This window comes from Elgaria multicarinata, chromosome 20, assembly GCF_023053635.1.
Source record: "Elgaria multicarinata webbii isolate HBS135686 ecotype San Diego chromosome 20, rElgMul1.1.pri, whole genome shotgun sequence".
NCBI classification, from domain to species: Eukaryota; Metazoa; Chordata; class Lepidosauria; order Squamata; family Anguidae; genus Elgaria; species Elgaria multicarinata.
In genome coordinates this window covers 14004728-14023346 of record NC_086190.1, presented here as the reverse complement: position 1 = coordinate 14023346, position 18619 = coordinate 14004728, and the positions used below count along the sequence as shown (strand labels likewise).

Genomic DNA, 18619 nt, shown 5'->3' with positions numbered 1-18619 from the left:
GTAGGCTAAGTGTTCCTTGCCCTTTCTTTGAGAAGACCACCACTTAAGCCCCCTCCCACCAATATCTGTACTATGTATTTAGGAACAGAAGGTTTAATAATAAGCTTCGTCCCTTCCCCCTTCCTTTCGGGGTCAAGAGCCATCCAGGCTTGATTAATTAACCCGGACATCTGAAATAACTTATCGTTAGAAGAGAAGAAGCATTATTATCTCACTCTGTCATGCTAAGCATCTTTGTGTACAGGGCTCGGAGGCTAGAATGGTCCTTCCTCCATCCCCCCAGCTCCCACCCCAAGCACACATCTGTCTAGCACAGCTGCAGCAAGCCATCCTTTTAATGGAGACCAGAGGAAGCATTAGCTGATTGATTGGAATTAACCCAAAGTGGATGAGGAATACACCTGGGGCAATCTCATAGGCTTCCCCTTCTGTGCCCACCCAACCTCTCCACCCCACCCTCTCCATTCAATCAAGGAGCAACACTCAAGATAGATTACTGTTTTCCTCCCGTGCCCGTATTGACCTTTCACTTCTTTTGCCAGAGCTGCACTGACTGTCAGAGTTCCGTTGCTTCCATCTTACCTCCTACCTTGAGCGGTTTGGGATGCTTGTGAACGTTCCTTGACATCACAGGAGCCTAGCCAATGGCGCGGGATGGCACATGACAGTTTTCAGCTTACGTTTCCCATAGGGTGGTGGTTTCCAAACTAGTGTCGTGTACTGTAGCTGCTCCAGCTTTCTCTGGGAGATGAACCAGGCAAAGTGCTAGGCAATTGACAAAGCTTTATTGCAAGCAATAAACACTTCTGTAACACAAACTAGGCACCTTTTGTGAAACTCCCCCTTAGGCAAAAACTATGCAAACTAAGCAAGACAATTGTCCGTTCAAAGAAAAGAAAAGGCTTTTCAAATGTCCATAACTTCAAGATGGTTGATGCGTGGACGATTTCTCATGCCATCTGTCCGACTGTCTCTTTGCCGCTAACCTCACTGAACGTTTTAGTTTCTGGTGATTCCTAGCATCAAGTAAGGTTTCTGAATGCTCACCCTCAGAAGTTGACTCCCTGTCCACTGAAAGCATAGAATTAGGCCTTGAAGAGATAGACTCTGGAGGGGGCAGATTCTCAGCTGAAGCCTCTCCTGTGTGAACCTCCTCCCCCACTGGCTCTAACTGCCTGGTGTCTGGCTCGGCGTCTTCTGAGTCTGAATCTGTTTCTGATTGATTACCTGCATCACCTGCTCCCAATACAGGAGCAGTAGGGCTATACATGACATCTATATTCCAGAGGAGAAATTGCAGAGAGGCTTAGAATCATAGAGTTGGAAATAACCTCAGAGGTCATCCAACCCACCCCCTGGCAATGCAAAAAACCCACGAAACAGCACCCAATAGGGGTGCCATGCAGGCTCTTCTTAAAAACTAATACTATATTATATAGTGCTAATGTAACAGAGTATACCACCTTCTGGGCCATTCTGTACCATAACCAAACAGTCCATAAGCATGCAAGGAACGCTAATGGTTGACAACATATGCTCGCTTGACATGGTTGTCTGTATGGTTTGGAAGACAATTTCATACACAGATGTGCAATTTACCACCCTTCCAACAGTTCACAGCAACAAAGTGCAGAAAAGGGAAACGCAAATGATGAAAGGGCTGGAGCATCTCCCCTATGAGGGAAGGTTACAACAACTGGGATTGTTTAGCTTGGAGAAGAGGAGGCTGAGGGGAGACACGATAGAGGTGTACAAAATTATGCACGGTATGGAGAATGTGGACAGGGAGACATTTTTCTCCCTCTCTCAAAATACAAGAACTCAGTGGGGTCATCCCATGAAGCTGATCAGTGGGAGATCCGGGATAAATAAAAGGAAGGACTTCTTCACACAGCATATAGTTAATTTATGGAACTCACTACCACAAGATTATTATTATTATTATTATTATTTATTTATATAGCACCATCAATGTACATGGTGCTGTACAGAGTAAAACAGTAAATAGCAAGACCCTGCCGCATAGGCTTACAATGTGGTGATGGCCACTGTGGCGTTACACCCCACAAGTCAGTTTCCTAATGTATGTCTAGATTTGTAAGTCTATTGTGGTTAGAACATTGACCTGAGTGGGTGGAGACTGAATATCTTAGGAGGGGGGAGGAGGATATATAAGGGAATGACTGAGGTGATGGAGGGTGTTTTTAAGAAAGTACTTTGGTTCGGGAGAGAATTAGAGGATCAGGGTTAAAGAGGGTTGTCTTTTGAATGTAGGGTGCAGATAGTCAGTTGGTGTATATTAAACAATCCTGATAATAAAGAAAGTTCAAGAGTGAAGGTGTGAGAGAAAGGAACGCGTGTATGAGAAGAGAGAAAGGATTGGATGAGAGGTCTTAACAAGGGTCTGAAAAGTTTTATTATGAAACAAAGTTTGTGAACATTGAAATGAATTTTTATTCGGTTTGTTTGACTACCACAAAAATCCCACGTGTCTCCTTGGCATTCATCATCTGCAGTTATATACATATAGCACCCGTTCTGACATTAATTCTCCATCAGCACATATAATTCACAGCGCATTATTTTATTCCTGGAATTATTCCTGTTTAACCCCTTTTTCCACATAGTTGGTAGAAAGGTGGTATTTGTCCCTCACCTCAGGGCTCATAAAGTGGTGGCATGTAGCTTGAGCAGGGAGTGTCCGCGGACAGGCCTGTTGTAAAGAGCCTGTGTCATGGCAGCCACCCATTTGGATGGCTTCAAAAGGGGGTTGGATCAATTCCTGGAGGCGAAGGCTATCCATGGCTACTAGCCCAGATGGTTGTGTGCAGTATTCGAGGCAACAAGCCTGTGTGCACCAGTTGCTGGGGAACATGGGTGGGAGGGTGCTGTTGCCGACGGCTGGTTGGCCACTGTGTGAACAGAGTGCTGGACTAGATGGACCCTTGGTCTGATCCAGCAGGGCTCTTCTTATGACCAAAAAGTGGGATGTAAATATAATAATAATAATAATAATAATAATAATAATAATAATAATAATAATAATAGGGAAAGGAAAGGAACCTCTCGTGCCAGCACTGAGTCATTACTAACTCTCGGAGGGACGCCAGCTTTCGTTGATGTTTTCTTGGCAGGCCTTATAGCGGGGTGGTTTGCCGTTGCCTTCCCCGGCTGTTATTACCTTTCCCCCAGCTAACTGGGTACTCATTTTACCGACCTCGGGAGGATGGAAGGCTGAGTCGACCCGAGCCGCCTGCCTGAAACCAGCTTCCGCTGGGATCGAACTCAGGCCGTGGGGAGAGTTTCAGCTGCAGAAACTGCTGCTTTACCGCTCTGCGCCACACGAGGCTCAATAATAATAATAATAATAATACATAAAATTATCCCAGCTGTGGTGGGATAGTCCTGTCAAATTTGGCAGTCACGACTGTTGCCAACTGGTACCCCGAAGTGGATGGAGATCCTGGTGTGTGTGTGTGTGTGTGTTTGTGTGTGAACAGGGTGATGGAAGACTGGAGGAGTAACTCAGCCATACGCCATACGCTCTGCATTCATACATCTTTCATGGCCTTCTAATCCAGCTGCGTCCTCGCACGCTCCTGGCTCTGCTGGGGGAGACTGAAGCACCAGGGCTTGGCTGAACCTGCACTAAATTATTCACTAGGCCTCAGCCCTGACAGGATGAACAAGGGTGGGGAAAGTTATAGTACATCCCAGGGAATGGGCTCTGTCTCCTCATGACATGGGTGAGAGACTCAAAGGAGGTCACGTTTTCACGGCCCCGGTACTGAATAGCAGATGTCTTCGAGGGCCTCTCAGGTTTCCGGAAACTTCTGTCCATCCCGGAAGCCACTGGGCCCAGACTGGGTGTATGTGCCTCTGGTGTGCTAACTTTGAGAGGTCTGCTCCAAATTTGGTGTGTGGGGGTTAACAAAAGAGGCGGGGGACCATCTCCCCCTTTTACATTTTTTGGGGGCAAAATTTCTGGATGAGGAGGAGCAGAGTTGACAGGCGGTCTCCTAGTTTCTGTCAGCCCCCATTTTTTTCTTACCAAGAATGACTTGGAGCCATGCAATGTCATCGTGTCATATCATTCTGAAGGGTATTCTCAGGAGAAAAAAATGGTACGGTATTTGCTTTGTGTTTTCTTTCCCTTGCAATACCCAGCTAGATGCTGCAGCACCAAGGACAGCTCCAGATTTGAGGCCACTCTGGGCAAAAAATACCCTCCAGTGAGCTTATCTGTGGCCACCAAAACTGAGGAAATGCACCCCCAAAAGTGGGAAAGAGAGCAGATACCACTCTGCATAACATGAGCATATGATAATTTATATGTCCAGATGCACATTTCGAAATAATAACTGTGATATAAATTGAAATACAATGCATTGCACCATCGTGGAGAATGTCCTAGTGACTGATCAGCCTGCTGTCCATGTGATGAGCAATAGATTCTTTTATTTTTGAACTGGACTGGGACTGGACAGCCCTTGAAAGAGAGGACTGCCTTGTGTGACGTAGGACACCTAGACACCTCCTTAATCAATGAGCCTTGGTGGGTTTATCCAGCTTTGTGGGCAATGCAACTGGGGCAGCTGTGTCTGGAGACCCTTAGAATCATAGAATCATAGAATCATAGAATAGCAGAGTTGGAAGGGGCCTGCAAGGCCATCGAGTCCAACCCCCTGCTCAATGCAGGAATCCACCCTAAAGCATCCCTGACAGAGGGTTGTCCAGCTGCCTCTTGAAGGCCTCTAGTGTGGGAGAGCCCACAACCTCCCTAGGTAACTGATTCCATTGTCGTACTGCTCTAACAGTCAGGAAGTTTTTCCTGATGTCCAGCTGGAATGTGGCTTCCTTTATCTTGAGCCCGTTATTCCGTGTCCTGCACTCTGGGAGGATCGAGAAGAGATCCTGGCCCTCCTCTGTGTGACAACCTTTTAAGTATTTGAAGAGTGCTGTCATGTCTCCCCTCCATCTTCTCTTCTCCTGGCTAAACATGCCCAGTTCTTTCAGTCTCTCTTCATAGGGCTTTGTTTCCAGACCCCTGATCATCCTGGTTGCTCTCCTCTGAACATGCTCCAGCTTGTCTGCGTCCTTCTTGAATTGTGGAACCCAGAACTGGACGCAATACTCTAGATGAGGCCTAACCAGGGCCTAATAGAGAGGAACCAGTACCTCACGGGATTTGGAAGCTATACTTAATGTCCCATAATGTCCCATAATGCCCCAGGGGGACATTAGGCATGGGGCATTGTGGGAAATAAATTGGTGGCTCGGTCCAGCCACCTAGGAGTGTTGGGGGGGGGGAAAGAGGGGCGCATGATAAATATCAGCAGTGCCCTGGTATCTGCCCAAGGATGCCAGATGCTCACACTGGCCTTACCTATTTATTTTATTTATTTTTATTTATTAAAACATTTGTATCCCACCCTATATCACAAGGATCTGAGGGCGGTGTACAGGTAAAATCATACAAACAATTTAAAACAATAAATATACACAGCAAAAAACAAATCAAACCATTAGTACTCTACCTAGGAAAGTTGGACATTTCTATCACCTGTCAAACTGGACGATGTGTGTGCCCTGCCTCCATTGCCTGGTGCGTTCCCCATATGCTTTAATTTTATTTTACAAAACTGTCTGTAGTGACCATAGAGCGCCCGAACGGCCAAATTTAGCTAGTTTGCCAGCTAAATTTGGCTTTTTCGTCATTCTGTTGCACTAGAGGCGTTCGATTTAACCTGAAACAAGCTAAACTTGGCCCTTTCGGTGCTCCGTAGCACCAGAAGGTTTCAATTTAGCCTGGAAACAAGCGAAATTTAACCACTGGAGCACTCTGTAGTAGCTCGCTGCAGAATTTTGGCATGCTTCACAGACTGCCTGGTGCCCTATGAATTGCAGGGGGCATCCGGGTAGCACGCTACAGGCAGTGGAGGCTGGGGGGTCCATTTTTGGTGGGGCTATGAATCTGCTCCGGGTTTCACACAGAACCGGTTGGAACTTTAATATCTGTATTCTAAGTGGAGGCCTAGAAGAGATGTTGCCAGCTTCCCTACCCACTCTGGCAAGTTTCTCCTCCAGCGCCCTACCAAGGCCATCCCTGAGTTGACTCGTCTTTGTGCCATTTGCTAGCTGAGTGACAGTTTGATAATGTGCTACAAACTCTTAAGACTTCAGCCCTGGAAAAAGATGAAGGAGAAGGGAGGGCTGTTTTGGGGGAGGAGGAGAAAAAATAATCATCTCTCTCTCTCTCTCTCTCTTTCTCTCTCTCTCTCTCTCTCTGCATTTTTAGACACCCGTTGCTTTTCTCGTCTCGTTCTCCACCCCCTTATCTCACTGTGGGGAAAGAGAGAGAGAAAAAGATTTGTCTGCATATATATTTTTTTTCTATAGGAGAGAGCAGGGTAGAGAAAGAGACGATCCACAGAGCTTCATAAAAATGATAAATTGCTTTTAGATATTGGGCAGGAGAGAAAGAGAGTTCTTTTTTTATTTGACGATATTAGTCTCTTAGTGCTGCATTGTTGCTGTGCATATGAGCTTAAACTCTCCAGGCAGATGAAGCCAAGCGCCCATGTATTGAAGTGTAAATGAACCACTGGCAAGCCTTTTATTTCCCCCCTCCCTTTATGATTTCTCTTTCCACACTCTTTTTAATTCCCCCCCCCTCCTGCTATTATGTAGGCCAGGCATTTTCTCATAGGTGCTCTGTGCCCATAGAATATGTGTTTGTGTGTACGTCCGTCTGTGTGTATGACGTCCTGTACAAATAAATTAAATAAATCTAATCAAATATATCTCATCCTGCCTACTCTGACACACACCAGCCCTTTATTTATTTCAAAGGTTTCTACTTTACCTCTCCATCCACCATGAACCAAACATAATTAAGCAAGAACGTAAGAATCATGAAATCATAGAATCATAGAATAGCAGAGTTGGAAGGGGCCTACACGGCCGTCGAGTCCAACCCCCTGCTCAATGCAGGAATCCACCCTAAAGCATCCCTGGCAAATGGTTGCCCAGCTATTTATTTATTTATTTATTTCTTACATTTCTATACCGCCCAATAGCCGGAGCTCTCTGGGCAGTTCACAAAACCTCTTAGGCCTTACCTCTTAGAATCATAGAATTGTAGAGTTGGAAGGGGCCTCTAAGGCCATCGAGTCCAACCCCCTGCTCAATGCAGGAATCCACCCTAAAGCATCCCAGACGGAAGGTTGTCCAGCTGCCTCTTGAAGGCCTCTAGTGTGGGAGAGCCCACCACCTCCCTAGGTATCCAGAGTCATGCTGGATCAGACCAAGGGTCCTTCTAGCGCTATGTTCACACAGAGGCAAACCAGCTGTCGACCCACAAGCAGGACATGGTGCAAGAGCACCCTCCCACCCATGTTCCCCAGCAACTGGTGTATATAGGCTTATTGCCTCGAATACTGGAGACAACACACAACCATCAGGGCTAGTAGCCATGGATAGCCTTCTCCTCCAGGAATTTTTCCAACGCGTTTCTAAAGCCATCCCAATTGGTGGCCATCCCCAGATCTTCTGGGAGTGAATTCCATAGTTTAACTAGATATAGATGAGAACGTAAGAAGAGCCCTGTTGGATCACACCAAGTGTCCATGGTGGAATAAGTGCCCAAGCTCTAAGACCGATGATCTGGCTGGCCCTGTGCCTATTTTGAGACTGCGTGAAAAGTCACACGTTTCTCTTTCTCTGTGTGTGTGTGTGTGTGTGTGTGTGTGTGTTTCTCGACTTCACAAACCTGGCATCCCTCCCGCCTCCGCGCCCACCTCCAAAATTAAAAAAAGAACAACCAGCACCTCGGTTTCATTTGCAATTTAGATGGAGAACTGGTCTGTGCTGGCCTCTCTGATTAGCATGCCTGATAAAAGGAAGGTGCTTCTCTTTTGAGGATGCTGACCGCCCCGCCCCCCCGCTCTATTATGCTCCCCTCTTCACGGCTCTCCTTTTTGCAATCTGCAAGGGTGGTGTGTCTACAAAGTCCATGGGACTACATCTGACTAAGTGGCTTGAGTCATGAAGCCTTAATACTTCAGACTCCAGCAATCTGCATTTGTGTGTGTGTGTGTTTGTGTGTGTGTAGAGTAGCTGTATTCCTTTTTTAATTAGCACAGCCTGTCTTCCTGGCAGCGAAATCTGGTCTGCCTGAGGTTCCGATCCAGACCTTTGGATTGCCCCCCCCCCCACGATCACTGATTGTTCGGCTGTCTCCTGGCTGTTCTGTAGATTTCCCCCCATTTTAAAGGTTTTAGTCCCAATCCTGAGTTACTGGTAAGAGTTTAAAGCTAAAATATGCTGGTGTTTTTAGCCTCACTCCTTTAGCCCTGCCCACCAATGGAATGCGGCCTCACTCCTTTAGCCCCGCCCACCAATGGAATGCAGCCTCACTCCTTTAGCCCCGCCCACCAATGGAATGCAGCCTCACTCCTTTAGCCCCGCCCACCAATGGAATGCAGCCTCACTCCTTTAGCCCCGCCCACCAATGGAATGTGGCCCCATTCCTTTAGCCCTGTCCACCAATGGAATGCAGCCTCACTCCTTTAGCCCCGCCCACCAATGGAATGCAGCCTCACTCCTTTAGCCCCGCCCAGCAATGGAATGCGGCCCCTGAGAGCTTCTTTGAAATGAATCTGGCGGGGTGAAAGAGGTTCAGCACCCTGGGTCTATCAGAGGTCCCCTGCTGCATTGGCGACAATCCAGTGAAGCCATTAAACATCTTGTAACGTAGACATCTGCCCTGCATGTGTAATCTTAGCATGTGAGAGAGGACAGTCCCTAGCCTCTTTCCTGACCTGCTAGTTTTCTACATGCTGGGAAATGGTTATAAGGAGAAGCATTCAATCCATTTCCCTGCTTGTAGAAAACTAGCATGCCAGGTTTGAGTCCTCTTGCCTAACTTGCTTGTTTTCTATGTGCAGGGATTTTGTATATTTATTTATTTCTTACCCGCCTCTCCCTTTGGATCGAGGCGGGAAACAACATTAGTGTAGGAATCAACACATCTTTAAAATTCATGCTAATAAAAAACACAAATAAAACACCATAAAATACATACAACTAATTCAAACGTTTAAAACCAGTGCATCATTAAAAGCAGCACACCATTAAAAAAAGGGCATCTTAAAATTCAACTGGGTAGGCCTGCCGGAAGAGATCAGACTAAAACCCAAAATGGATTCACAGCTGCACCAAAATTGGAGCCACCGGCTCCAGCGCTCACAACAACCCTGCGAGGAAGGTCGCTGTTGTTCGTTGTCTATATGGACTCTCTGACCACCGTACTTTCAGACTTTCTTTCCTAGGCAGAGAGGCTGGAAATTCCAACTTAATGAAGCGAAAGGTGGAAGCTGCGATTCCTGCCATGTTTTTTCTTCTTCTTCTTCTTCTTCAAGCACAAGCGGCTTCCGTTGCTGAACTCTCTCTTTCCCTTTGTGTCCGCAGTGTGCCGGGGGATGCTGTGCGGATTCGGCGCCGTGTGCGAGCGCAGCCCCACTGACTCTTCCCAGGCTTTGTGCGTGTGCAAGAAGAACGCGTGCCCTTCGGTGGTGGCCCCGGTTTGCGGCTCAGATTACTCCACCTACAGCAACGAATGTGAGCTGGAGAAGGCTCAGTGCAACCAACAGCGCCGGATCAAAGCCATCAGTAAAGGAGCATGCGGTGAGTGACGGTGGCCGGCTCTTCATGTAGCCCGGGGTGGGTGGGGGTGAATTCAATTTCAGGGAAGCGCACAGGGGCCACATTTGGCAAGGCTAAAGGCAAAACTTTAGGCCCCTTCCAACTCTGCTATTCTATGATTCTATGATATGCAACAGGCCTGCCTGATAATGCCGTCAGTCTGCTCAAAACGGCGCATTTGCGAGCACCGGCGCATGGCGCATAGGCCGGGCGGCGCATGAGTGTGCGCCCTGCGCCCTGGAGCAGGTTATTTTCCGGAGAAGCCTCGTGAACGAGGCTAATGAACCCTCCTTGGTAACACGGCACGCACCAGCTGCAAGCAAGGAACTCTGCAAATGAAACCCCCGGCCCGCATGTCTCCCAAGTAAATTAACTTGACCTTTCTCCCCCCCTCCCTCCCCTGACGAGCGGTTCCTGCTCGCAATAAATCTGAGCATCTCTGCTCCTGCTGGGGGGCTCTTGGCGGAAGCAGGGGAAGGAAGGAAGATGGGTGCGCCAAAGTGATTTATTTAAAATAATAATAGGGGATTGGGTGGAGCGGGGAGGTGGGGGGAAGTGACAAATGAAAGGGAGAAACAATTAAATAAATAAAAAGGGAGCCTATAAATAACACGTCAGCCCATCCTGGTCGAGCGGAGAACGGCTTTTTGATGTCTCTCTCTAATTACATTTTGCTCACGGCACATTAAGAGGACCTTGTTACCGGCGCGGCGAGGAACTAGGGGCGAATTCACCCCTTGCTTTGTTGAACCCGGGTGCAGCGAGCCCTCGAGTTTCAGGGGCAAACTAAATGTTCCTTTTCGTGGCCGAGTTCGGAAGGGTTGGGTTTTCTCTGGAGTAAATGGGGCAACGGTGCCCCCTCCCCTTGGACCAGCTCCACAGGAAGGCATGATTGCGTGAGGTTGGACTAGCCAAGGTGCCACCGCTCTCACGGTACATGGAGCACCCAAGGAGGTGAGAGGAATTCTTGGTTTGCACCACTCACCTCATCCAGGTGACCTCACCGTGGATGCCTTTCTGAGGACCTCCTCACCGCCACTTAAAATTACTGGGTGGCTTCAACTTTCCTGATTCATTTCTATATTTGAATGGTAGAATGTGGGTGGGCAGGAAGTAGGATGGCGTCTACTGGTAGATACCCTGATGATTTATAGTAGATTGGCAAGTGTTTCCGATTCCTAAGTTTCAAGAATCTCCGAGGTAGCTGATATTTGTACTTACCGAATCGTAGAATAGTAGAGTTGGAAAGGGGCCTATAAGGCCATCGAGTCCGACCCCCTGCTCAATTCAGAAATCCACCCTAAAGCATCCCTGACAGATGGTTGTCCATCTGCCTCTTGAAGGCCTCTAGTGTGGGAGAGCCCACCACCTCCCCAGGTAACCGGTTCCATTGTCGTACTGCTCTAACAGTCAGGAAGTTCTTCCTGATGTCCATCCGGAATCTGGCTTCCTGTAACTTGAGCCCGTTATTCCGTGTCCTGCACTCTGGGATGATCGAGAAGAGATCCTGGCCCTCCTCTGTGTGACAACCTTTCAAGTATTTGAAGAGTGCTCTCATGTCTCCCCTCAATCTTCTCTTCTGCAGGCTAAACATGCCCAGTTCTTTCAGTCTCTATTCATAGGGCTTTATTTCCATCATCCTGGTTGCCCTCCTCTGAACACGCTCCAGCTTGTCTGCATCCTTCTTGAATTGTGGAGCCCAGAACTGGACACAATACTATAGATGAGGCCTAACCAGAGCCTCATCTGGATATGTTGGTCTCAATTGTAGGTCATGGGGAACAAATTGGGTCCACCCCACGGGCTACCATTTTGTACCTGCCTCCGTCCCACAGCCACTACATTCCTCCTGGCTCCGGTTGTTGGACACTGTAGATCCCGCAAACATGACATTTGCTCATACCGGTGATAGACTATGGGACGACATCACCTACATAGCGATACTACACGTACTTGCAAGTCTATTTTTTCTGTCCATTTTCTTTCCCTGAATTGCTCTGCCAGAGCGGTCAGGTGAGGACAGCTGCTTCAAAGCTGAGTGGGAGGGGAACATAATGGGTTGTGTTTTGGGAATCTGTTGACTTTTTGTTTGGGAGAGATTTATTTATTATTGCATTTATATCCTGCCTTTTCCCCTCCAAGGAACCCAAGGTGGTGTACATAATCCTCATCCTCTCCATTTTATCCTCACAACAACCCTGTGAGGTAGGTTGGGCTGAGAGTGTGTGACTGGCCCAAAGTCACCCAGTGGGTTTCCATGGCCGAGTGGGGACTAGAACCCGGATCTCCTGACTCACAGTCCAACACCTTAGCCACTACACCACACTGGCTAAGGAGATTCCCTGACCGTTGCTCATGCTGGCTGGGGTTGCTGGAATTCCAATAGCATCTGGGGGAAGATCACAGCTGCCCTAGCAGAAATACATTGCTTTCCCTTGCTTTATAGAGGCATATCAATAGCTTTGTGATATTGGCAGCCATGACCCCAAGTCCTCACCCTCACACGTATTTGTAAGGTCTAGCAACCATCACAACTCAAAGTAAGGAACCAGGAGAAGATGGTCTGCTTAGTATGGAGGGCTGAAAGTCAAGAATGAAAGTGGGACATAACACTGGCGAGCAGCTGTTGTGTAGAAACATGGCTGTGGACCCAGGCAGGAAGGTGAGGGTCCCAAGGGAAGGAACTAAGGAACCAAACAATGGTAGGGTACAGCCAGCTGTGGAAGGCATAACGAACACTATCCACCTGCTCAACTACTGCTTACTTCTGTGTTGGTGGGACACCTCTATCAAATATAATCTCTCTATATAAAACGCTTAGGTATGTTTCCATAAAGGCTTCAGCTGATACAGGTTGCTAAGCAACAGGAACAACGTGTAATGTCAGCTGATACAGGTGGCTAAGCCCCTCGCCCAACTCCTCTGGGCTTTCCAAGGTAATCCTACTCCCTTTCTGCGCATCCCTGCAGCGCCACGGTCCGGAGCATGAGCGAGGCACGGCCGGGGCCCTTGGTGGCCGGGTGGGAGGCCGCTCACCTGCTGCGAGCCGAGGCCTCGGCCTAATCTCAAGTGAGCTGGGCGGGCGGCCCAAGGCTGACAGGAACCCCGGGGAGAGGGGGACACCTGCTCCCCCTCCCCCCCGACTTCCCTGCCCCCCAGGTCTGCCAGACGGCGCTGTATTGGCGGCCTCCAAGCAGCCAGCGCCCCCGCGATGATATTTAATTAATAAACTTTAAGATATGCTACAATGATGTATGTTACGCCGGGTACAGCTAGTACGGAAAAATTATCCTGTCCATTCCAATTTCACCTGCTGACGTGCCATTCCAAAATCAGTCGCATTCTCCCACACTTCCTGGAGTCCTCCCATTGTGGCTGCCCTATTTCTCATGCCAAGCGTGCTCATCAGTTTGGGTTCTCTGTCCCCCTCTTTTCCAGGTTCAAAGGACCCCTGCACGGAGGTGACATGCAGCTTTGGCAGCACCTGCGCGCGTTCCACAGATGGGCAGTCGGCCAAGTGCATCTGCCCGTCCTCCTGTAGCAGCGTCCCGGAGAATTATGTGTGCGGCAGCGATGGCAAGGATTACCGCAGCGAGTGCCACCTTAACAGGCATGCTTGCGACAAGCAGGAAAACATCTTCAAGAAGTTTGATGGGCTCTGCGGTGAGTTTACTGGGGTTACCGGCTGCCATTTTGTTCTCTGTGGTGAGTTTATTGGGGTTGCCGGCTGCCATTTTGTTCTCTGTGGTGAGTTTACTGGGGTTACCGGCTGCCATTTTGTTCTCTGTGGTGAGTTTATTGGGGATACTGGCTGCCATTTTTTTCTCTGTGGTGAGTTCATTTGGGTTACTGGCTGCCATTTTGTTCTCTGTGGTGAGTTTATTTGGTTGCCGGTTGCCATTTTGTTCTCTGTGGTGAGTTTATTGGGGATACTGGCTGCCATTTTTTTCTCTGTGGTGAGTTCATTTGGGTTACTGGCTGCCATTTTGTTCTCTGTGGTGAGTTTATTTGGTTGCCGGTTGCCATTTTGTTCTCTGTGGTGAGTTTACTGGGGTTACCGGCTGCCATTTTCTTCTCTGTGGTGAGTTTATTGGGGTTACCGGCTGCCATTTTATTCTCTGTGGTGAGTTTACTGAGGTTACCGGCTGCCATTTTGTTCTCTGTGGTGAATTTATTGGGGTTACCGGCTGCCATTTTTTTCTCTGTGGTGAGTTCATTTGGGTTACCGGCTGCCATTTTGTTCTCTGTGGTGAGTTTATTTGGTTACCGGCTGCCATTTTGTTCTCTGTGGTGAGTTTATTGGGGATACTGGCTGCCATTTTCTTCTCTGTGGTGAGTTTATTGGGGTTGCCGGCTGCCATTTTGTTCTCTGTGGTGAGTTTCCTGGGTTTACCGGCTGCCATTTTGTTCTCTCTTGAGCGCATGTGTTAGACACTTATCTTATTCATGGCCAGCGGTGCCAGCAATGGGATGGCATTTCCCAGTGTGTAGGAGCTGATGATGGTTCCACTGTTCCAATTCTGCCACTAACTTCCTGGTGCACACGTGCAGGCTGTGATTTGCACACTAGCAGGCGGAATCTTTGAACCTAACATGGGTCAGTCTATTTCCTGATTTAGCCCAGTATTGCTTGCTTTGACTGACAGCAGCTCTCTAGAGCAGGGGTGCAGCTTCCACATTCCAGTTTGGAAAAGCTCTTGGAAGGCTGCATTTTACAGGTGAGGAGGGCACGAAGACAGAGGTTTGCAGTCGACAGTCTACAGACCACAGCAATATTCCTTCTTTCACAGAAGAGGTGGAAATGCCTCTCTTAAGGCATAGTTTCTAGACAGAACAACTTTAAACCAAAAGATGCTGGCCTTTGGGGGGTATTTCTGGCCACTCCCTTTTTTATTTTGGCCCCACCCACCAATGGAACGCAGACCCCAAGGTATTTTCTGAAACGGAATTTGGGCCATGGGCTGAAAGAGTTTCAACAGCCTTGCTCTGAATGAAGGTGATCTGTCAGCCTGTAAAACCTCTTGGCAGGGTCTGCTCGATTTTAGGTGCTGTATGAAGTAATAACCACCTGCAAACGTAGGCTATGTAAACCCATGGTGCGAGAGGTGTTTCCTGAACCTCATCCCAGAGGTTTTGAGGCAGTGCGCGGCAGAAAACCCTCAAGGGCATTGATTTTATTGTTTTATTATTCTTTCTTTATACACCCCTGGGGCAAAATGACCTCTTATCGGAGGACCCACTGAACTGGAGCCGGCTAGAGTCTTATTCTGTGTATCTTCTGCAGGGTTAAGGAGTCATTTCTTTCACACACCCCCCCCCCCAAATATATACATGTGTGGCTCTTCCAGTCTCCATGGTGATCTGTTAATCCTCCGTCCCTCTTTTGGTTCCCCGCCCTCTCTCGGGAGGGGTCAGATAGGAATACAGGTATTTCCGAGCACTGGGATTAAAGTACAAAACAAAAGGACAATGCGTTTTGGTTTTGCTGGAATGTTTTTTGTGTGCGTTTCTTCTGTTAATGGAGTCAAAGCGAGGTGGTTCTATCCAGGTGTTATCAGCCGGGGCACTGGAAACGCCCCAGCGGAGAGACAGAGGAGGGGATTAGCCAATAAACAGCCCGGTGTCTTTAGCATTCTGATAAGAGCGCCCAAGCGGTGAATGGAAGGTGATCCGGATAAGCCTGGATTAGCCGGGCGGCAGCCAGAGACCCCACTGATCCCCACCTGTGCTCTGCTTTTTTCCGTCACAGCTCTGCACGCACACCAGCCCTTGCGCATCTATTCGAATGTGTTGCATGTTCCCCTTACTCTTATCATAGAATAGCAGAGTTGGAAGGGGCCTACAAGGCCATCGAGTCCAACCCCCTGCTCAATGCAGGAATCCACCCTAAAGCATCCGTGACAGAGGGTTGTCCAGCTGCCTCTTGAAGGCCTCTAGTGTGGGAGAGCCCACAACCTCCCTAGGTAACTGGTTCCATTGTCGTACTGCTCTAACAGATAGGAAGTTTTTTCTGATGTCCAGCCGAAATCTGGCTTCCTTTAACTTGAGCCCGTTATTCCGTGTCCTGCACCACCGGCGAAGCACAGGCTTTCTAACTGATCAGAACAGATTCAGGTCCTTGATCGATACCAATCACTTAATGAACCCGCCTTTCTTATATCCCTGACATGAGCGAATACAAAAAACAGGAGTCTTATTCCAAGAAGCATTCCTTGACTCACAGCCAAGTATTTTATTGGCATTTCGTGTGTGTTTTTAGTATAATAATGGTGTTTAAATTTTTGTATCTGTTTAGATTGTTATGTTCACTGCTCCAGAATCTGTTTCAGATATGGAGTGGTACATACATTTTATAAATAAATAAGAAATCATAGAATCATAGAATAGTAGAGTTGGAAGGGGCATACATGGCCATCGAGTCCAACCTCCTGCTCAATGCAGGAATCCACCTTAAAGCATCCCTTACAGAGGGTTGTCCAGCTGCCTCTTGAAGGCCTCTAGTGTGGGAAAGCCCACAACCTCCCTAGGTAACTGGTTCCATTGTCATACTGCTCTAACAGTCAGGAAGTCAGGAATGATACTCGGTGGGATGAATGAACATGCTGACTCCAACAGCGACCTGTTTCTTATGCTCATGTTCTCCCTCCCCTTCCTTTTTGGAGACCCCTGCAAAAGCACCCACAATGACATGAACCGAGTTTGCCGGGTCAATCCCCGAACCCGACGTGCTGAGCTTCTGCCCCGGCCTGAAAGCTGCCCCCTAAAGCGAGACCTGGTGTGCGGGGATGACGGGACCACCTACGAAAGCGACTGCGTCATGGTGAGGGCGGCCGCTGTCCGGGGGATCGAGATCCAGAAGGTGCGCTCAGGACCATGTCAGCCTCAGGGTAAGTGAGTCTCAGCTTAAATATTGTTCTTGGGTAGGTGTATGGTGTGTGTGTGTGTGTGTTGTGGTAGGGAAAAGCGCAAATGAGTCCTGTATTTTGGGGTGATTTAGACTAAAGGTTTATTGGGGCAGAGGATTTCATAGAATCATAGAATCGTAGAGTTGAAAGGGACCTACAAGGCTGTCGAGTCCAACCCCCTGCTCGTTGCAGGAATCCACCCTAAAGCATCCCTGACAGATGTTTGTCCAGCTGCCTCTTGAAGGCCTCGAGTGTGGGAGAGGCCATGGCCTCCCTAGGTAACTGATTCCATTATCATACTGCTCTAACTGTCAGGAAGTTTTTCCTGATGTCCAGCCGGAATCTGGCTTCCAGTAACTTCAGCCTGTTATTCCGTGTCCTGCACTCTGGGAGGATCGAGAAGAGATCCTGGCCCTCCTCTGTGTGACAACCTTTTAAGTATTTGAAGAGGGCTCTCATGTCTCCCCTCAATCTTCTCTTCTCCAGGCTAAACAGGCCCAGTTCTTTCAGCCTCTCTTCACAGGGCTTTGTTTCCAGACCCCTGATCATCCTGGTTGCCCTCCTCTGAACACGCTTTCAGGGAGCACCGCCCACTATTGGATGCATGAAAGGACGTATATACATATACACACGCCCATTGTCCCATTGGCAGTGGTACAGTGGTAAATTTTGACACGTAGGCACTCATCGTGAGAACCCCCAGAGCCCACTCCCACAAGGAGAGCCCCAAAATTCTGGCGGCTGTGTTGATCCATGTCAGCAGACCAATTCTAGCACTTTTCATTTCCATATATAAATCTGATGGGTCTTCATTGCTCATTCCAGACCAAGCCACGCCAAACTACTTTGCATCACAACAGAGAGCAATATTCTGGGAAAATTCATTTCCCTTCTGCTACTGGGAGGATTGCATAGGGAACAGGGAAATCTGGGAGGGGAGGCAGATGATGTCAGCAACCTCGCTCATTAAAAACAAAAGCCTGGGGCTGTGCCCCTGCTACACCACTGCCTAGTGGTGCCAAGACCTGTTTGTTTGCTGCAAGGAGCCATATTCTATTGTGGATGTTCAATCCCGGAACTGTCAATAACTTAAACTAGGGTTGCTTGAGACAAGCCAGAATCAGAAACCAGAGTTTGATCTTGGCTTGTTTCAATTAACCATAGCTTAAGCTGGCCTTCCCTCCAGATACGTTGTCCTCTGAACCTTAACCCTAACCCTAAATTCGCATACAATTCCAGAAAGTAGCAAAACTTGTGCAACTCGAGAAAATCTGGTCATAGAAATCTAAACTCCTTTCCTCCTGTTCTGCCATCCCTAGTTGAGCTGGCCCCTGGACTGCCCTCACTTGCCCTGGACTGCCCTCAGTTGCCCTGGACAGCCCTCACTTGCCCTGGACAGCCCTCACTTGCCCTGGACTGCCCTCACTTGCCCTGGACTGCCCTCACTTGCCCTGGACTGCCCTCACTTGCCCTGGACAGCCCTCACTTGCCCTGGACAGCCCTCACTTGCCCTGGAATGCCCTCACTTGCCCTGGAATGCCCTCACTTGCCCTGGAATGCCTTCACTTGCCCTAGACTGCCCTCACTTGCCCTGGACTGCCCTCACTTGCCCTGGACTGCCCTCAGTTGCCCTGGACAGCCCTCACTTGCCCTGGACTGCCCTCACTTGCCCTGGACTGCCCTCACTTGCCCCGGACTGCCCTCACTTGCCCTGGACAGCCCTCACTTGCCCTGGAGAGCCCTCACTTGCCCTGGAATGCCCTCACTTGCCCTGGAATGCCCTCACTTGCCCTGGAATGCCTTCACTTGCCCTAGACTGCCCTCACTTGCCCTGGACTGCCCTCACTTGCCCTGGACTGCCCTCACTTGCCCTGGACTGCCCTCACTTGCCCTGGACAGCCCTCACTTGCCCTGGACAGCCCTCACTTGCCCTGGACTGCCCTCACTTGCCCCTCGGCCTTCTATGCTGTCTCCAGCTAACACGTCTCTCTCCCGCTCGGCCCTTTCTA

At 48.8% G+C, this 18619-nt stretch overlaps 1 protein-coding gene across 1 annotated transcript in view; it reads left to right on the top strand.

Annotated features, from left to right (window-relative positions):
• The window catches only part of AGRN (agrin), a 269076-nt gene that overhangs the window by 159518 nt on the left and 90939 nt on the right, over positions 1-18619 (top strand). The window contains exons 4-6 of the mRNA XM_063145056.1: positions 9472-9687; positions 13144-13368; positions 16368-16592. Of these exons, the coding sequence (XP_063001126.1) occupies positions 9472-9687; positions 13144-13368; positions 16368-16592 (666 nt within the window). The remainder of the gene's footprint in view (positions 1-9471; positions 9688-13143; positions 13369-16367; positions 16593-18619) is intronic.